At 36.6% G+C, this 5477-nt stretch overlaps 1 protein-coding gene across 1 annotated transcript in view; it reads left to right on the forward strand.

The window, feature by feature from the left end:
• The window catches only part of LOC117180119, a 12009-nt gene extending 6752 nt beyond the window's left edge, over positions 1-5257 (forward strand). Inside the window, exons 2-4 of the mRNA XM_033372460.1 lie at positions 1945-2191; positions 4755-4929; positions 5018-5257. Coding sequence (XP_033228351.1) covers positions 1945-2191; positions 4755-4929; positions 5018-5257 — 662 coding nt within the window. The remainder of the gene's footprint in view (positions 1-1944; positions 2192-4754; positions 4930-5017) is intronic.
• Positions 5258-5477: the final 220 nt, after the last annotated feature.

Raw genomic sequence — 5477 nt, forward strand, 5'->3', positions numbered from 1 at the left:
ACCCCGACAGAAGCGTTCCATATCAGGTTCTTTAAAACTTAATTAAAATCAGTATTTTGAGAAACATGTCTACATTAGATAAATAGTGGGTACTTGTTGGTAGCATCATACATCAATAAGAATCATCAAAACTTGTTTTTGTCATTCTTTGTTTCTTCTCATTGGCGTTTGCTGTTTCAGTACATATTCCCGTTAAAGTGGCCCAGTGCACCACGCTTGTTTTTGCTACACTTCAGACCGTCCAGAAGGACGCGTATCTAATGGGCTGAATTCTTGACACAATTGCATGAGATCTTTTATATTAAAGAACATAATGCATCTATAAGAATGATCAAAACTTGTTTATGCTATTCTTTTGGACGATTTGCTCCTCGATTCGTGACTCAAATCGACGGAAACGAGTATGTAGGAAAAAGGGAAATTGCTATACCAGACGAGATGGATTACCAAGACTGCCATGAAAGAGGATTACGCATGCTTAACACTGAATGTCTTATCGCAGACTCCAAGTAACACTTGTATTATCTGCATTGACGCTGATAATACACTAAGGTTATCAGTCAAATGCAAAGTACATGTTTTTATTTTATGCAATATTTACATTCCAGAAAACGTAGATGAGGTCCGGGTCATTTAAATGATGAAGGTTTAATTTTACAGCCACTGCTGCAAACATTTTTGCAAGGGCGTTGTACCGTAGCTTTTACACAGGCTAATCTTACGTAGGGCGGTGGAATGGGGACCAATGTATATAACAACTACTTTTGTCATATGCTTAGCTAATGACCTCTTCGCACTACCTTAACCCACTCTTCTTCTATAGGTAAAATCATCTTCTCTGCGGCTTTGTGAATAATGATTTAAAATATATTATCCATTGCTTCTCGCAGCAAATCCCTGTTTGAGCGAAGATTTTTCAAAGCATCGGTAATGTAGTTTTAGGGATTCTGACATGATTTGCAAAATATCAAATTAACATAAAATTCTAAAGATCACAACAAGTGATTGAAAATGTTCTCCTTTTGTAAGATCTATTGAAAATTGTTTAATTTTAAATGTGTTTGAACTAAAATTATTGACTTTTGCCCTCTTTAAGCTTTAAATTGTCAAATTATGAAGATAGAAATTAAAAATTCTTTCACTATTGGAAAAATTTCTTAAGTCGAACTACTTGTTGCTAAAAATATAATGTTATATTATGCTGCCTACATATTACTACTACAAAACATATCATATTACACTACCTCTGTACAGCTCCTCCTTTGTGCATAATGAGAAATAAAAGGTAGGAAATAATGTTTTTTTCGTTTAGAACTTGGTACTTTGTAAATGAAATATTATAAATCTGCAAATTATAAAGATTCCAACGTTCTGGGATTTGACTTGTAACGTTGAAAATTAAAGAAAAAATGGTCAAATAGATGTGAAATTTTATTTAATTTCATGGAAAATTGTTGTTTTTGTCGACACTTAAACAAATGAGACCAGTAGAAATAAGAATCTTCATACCTTTCGACTGAAAGTGCAAAATTATTCAAGGACAATTTTGAGTTGAACTTATGGAATTTTCCAAATCAAGTAACATATTGCGCCAACACACTAAAGCTATTGCAGTGGATTTCAGTAAGCTTTACTGAAAAATTATTCATTAAATAAAAACACACATAAATTTTAAAATTTATTTTCGATAACATTCATAACGATAAGAATTGAAGATTCTACGGACTCTGAGAAGGAGAGGCTCCCTTCTATGGTCGATGTAGCACTGTTGAGTACCTAAATTAACTACATTTAGTGGATTTGAAAAATTAGATCTAGATGAACTATGCGTCGATGAGAAGTATACACAAAAATATTCCGATCTTGAGCAGATCGCCGGAATTTTTCATACTGAGTTGGTATGCGGTAAAGTGTACCTTAAGATTTCTATCGATTCGTTTTCAGTCGATGCGTTGTATGACCCCAGTTCAACTAGGACACTTATTCGTGGCGACTTAGTTCCAAAGATCCCGGACGCCCTGGGCAACGATTTAGACAATTCTCTAAAATCTTCTATGACTTTAGCAAATGGTTCTAGAGACGAGATCTTAGGTGTGGTCGAGTTACCTTTGACAATAGACGGGACTACTAAGGTTTTCGAAGTTAGGATAGCCACCAATTTGTATACCGAGTTTGGTTTAGGCCTAGACGCGTAATCTGATTTTAATGTGGTATTTGGTGCGCGATCTAAGGAGATTTGGATGCCGAGCACGGACGGCGAAGTTCGTCCACTCGACACTTGGGTAACCACAAAGAAAAACTGTGGTGTTATTTTAGTCTATCTACTGAACAGGATCGGGAAGGCAGGATGCTTGTCGAGGGGGTGATTTACGAGACCTCCAGCGAATAGTGGGCTTCTATAGTGATAGCCAAGAAAAGTGACAGTGGTTATGGGCTTTGTTTAGATTTTAGAATAATTAATGCCATTTTATTTCGAGGATTGATCTCAGTGCTGCCTTTAACCATACTTCTCTGGACGAGTCATGGCAGGAACATACGGCATTTGCGACACCTGGCAGAGGAGTCTAACAGTTCGCTAATATGCCGTTCGGTCTGACAGGGGCTCCGGCCACCTTTCAGAGGTTGATAGACAAGATCACCACTCTCGAGATGAGACCCAAAGCATTTTCCTACTTTGATGACTTCATTGTGGTCACGAAGACTTTTGAGCAGCATCTGCGTTGATTGGAGAAGGTCCTCGAAAGCATTTCCGGGGCTGGCTTGGCCATCAACCCACAAAAGAGCGAGTTTTGTTAGGCCGAAGTACGGTATTTAGGCTTCATAGAGTACAAGAAGGAATTGAGGCCGGACCCCGATAAGATATCTCTCGTCTTCACGTAACCAGCTTTCTGTCACGGGGGTGAAGCGGGTCAGTGGAAGGAGAGGAATGCTGGCAACGCAAATCTACTGTGATCAATTCAACGATTATTTTCACAATTGCCCAAAGATCAGCGAAGTACGGGTATGTTTGTAACTGCCGCATTCCCTAACCTCCGCAAACTCTTTGTGGAGGTTAAAAACTGATAAAAGAGGGCTAATATTTGATATAAACGGGCACAATAGTGAAATTTGTTAAAAGCTATGAGGTCTTGTTAACCATCTTAAGCAGAGAATCAAATTTAAGGCAGTATCATCTGCTTCGAAGAAAGGTGCAGATGAAAAAAGCACAAAGCCTTCTCAACCAACATTTCATGCCCAATCTTCACGCACTGGTCTTCACACTCATACTTCTGCATTACGTGATATTACCAATTGTAATTCTAAACATAATTGCCAACACCAATCATCGAATATTTCCTCTAATAAAAGTGAGTGTTCTCATTTCTCTGAAAAAAAACTACTCGTAAGACCTTGAGGAAAAATCATCAAATTGTAACCTTCCGGATAATAATTCTATACCTATTGATGAGGAAGTACTTCAACTCTCGAATAAATATCTCATTCACTTGGGAGAACTATTAACTAGTAAAGCACAAGGAGACCGAGACCAATTGCTTGAGGTGAATCTTCAAAAAATATTTTATTTTTTCATAATCTTTAGAAAGCTACAAAATTTTATTTCAAAATCATTAAAAGTTTCCATTTTTCTTGAAATTTTACTATTTTTTCCAAATTTTTTAATATCTTTTGAAATGTTTACAAAATGTTTTTTAACTTTTTGTTGTGAATCTTAAAAAATCCGCATTTTGTAATAATTGCTTCTTTTAATAATTTCTCAGCTTCTCGCTTCTTGATGTCATTTTATTTGATGAGCCTGATTAATAGGCGCAAACTTACGCCAGCGAGTCGGTCTTGTTGTTAATAAAAAATTCTTATTATTTCCTGTGGATATTTTTGCGAGATAATGGGTAGGAATGCTCTTTACAGGACATTTTTTTAGGATGGTTTTAAAAAACTGTTCTGCTTATCATGCTTTCTGCAAACATCACTCTTACGAGAAACTAATTGTAGAAGGATGCCTCGATATGATAATCAGAAAATTCGTAAAAGTTCCTGAAGTTCCTCAGGTACCTGATATACCACAGGATATTGAATTTCCACCTATTCGTTCAACTATGCACAGGACATGATAAGAAAATAAAGAAGGTCATTGAATCAAAAATTTAATTAAAATAGAAATTTTTTTAATAAATCATACAAGGATTCGAATTTTTTTAAATTTTAGTATTAATTCAAGAAAAATTAATTTTTTTCAATGTAATTATTTTAAGAATTTCCAGGAATCTTGAAAACAAACTTTTTAAGTTGAAAAATTTTTCGAAATTTTTTACAATTGAAATTTTGATTTACATATTTGAAAATCTTTAAAAAATTTTAATTACTTTCAACATTTTTTAATTGAAATCCTGAAAAATTAAAAAATTGGAAAAAATTTCCCTTCCCCCCCTACTTTCTTTTCTCTTCCCTTCCTTTTCCTTCCCTTTCCCATTTCTTTCCTTTACCTTTACTTTCCCTTTCTTTCCCTTTCCTTTCCTTCCATTTCCATTTCTTTTCGTTGCCTTCCCTTCCCTTTCTAATTAGTTTCAACATTTTTTTAGTTGACATCCTGAACAATTTAAAAATTTGAAAAAATGGAATCTTAAAAAAACATTTGCCGTAGGTTTACGTTTTTTGCGTCAGTTTGCGTTTTATTGAACAATTTTCTTCTTTAAATTTAATTATTTTAATTGTGAAATAAATATCAAAATTATCTAGCAATTTGAATTTCCCGCCAGGGCTGGCAGCGCAAAACTGCAGGGCTGGCAGCGCAAGACTGGACGTAAAGTGGCCCTCGCGAGTTGCACCTTGTCTGCTGCAGATCATAATTACAGGGTTACCGAGCGTCCGTGCCTCACAGTAGGGTTCGGGATTAGAAAATTCCGAGTGTATCTGGAGGCTTTTCACTTCAAGGTAATTCCCAACCATAGTAGTTCGCGATGGTTGTAAGTTGAAGGACGGTGAGTTATATCGGTACAGATCGAATGAATTTACCGGTTAGTTAATTCTAGAACTTCAAGCTTGGAAGTTGGTAGTCCCAGATGAGTTCACATCTAGAATGTTAGAGGAGGCTCGTTTGGAACCTCAAACAGGACATTTGGGAAGGGACAAGGCCTATGCGCGAGTAGTTCTTATGTATTACTGGTCCGAACTGTATTCCGACGTGGCGCACTTCGTTCAGAGATGTGGCACTTGTCAGAGGTGTATACTTGAACAGACTCACCGGGCAAATACCTCCTAGTCTTTCAAGGCCTCTTTATCAAATAGGAGCAGGAGCTTCCACTTAGAGTAGGGAACGGTCCCACGGTTAGGATGGCTTCGTGAATCCTATCATGTCGCGACGGGTTGCCCCAGAAGTCTCATACACGGACGCTGATACTAGTTCGCCAATAGACTTTTGTAACTGATGTGCAAAACTATTGGAACTATCTATACCACGAACCCGATTTACTACCCACAGG

Source organism: Belonocnema kinseyi, chromosome 1 (genome assembly GCF_010883055.1).
Source record: "Belonocnema kinseyi isolate 2016_QV_RU_SX_M_011 chromosome 1, B_treatae_v1, whole genome shotgun sequence".
Classification (NCBI taxonomy): domain Eukaryota; kingdom Metazoa; phylum Arthropoda; class Insecta; order Hymenoptera; family Cynipidae; genus Belonocnema; species Belonocnema kinseyi.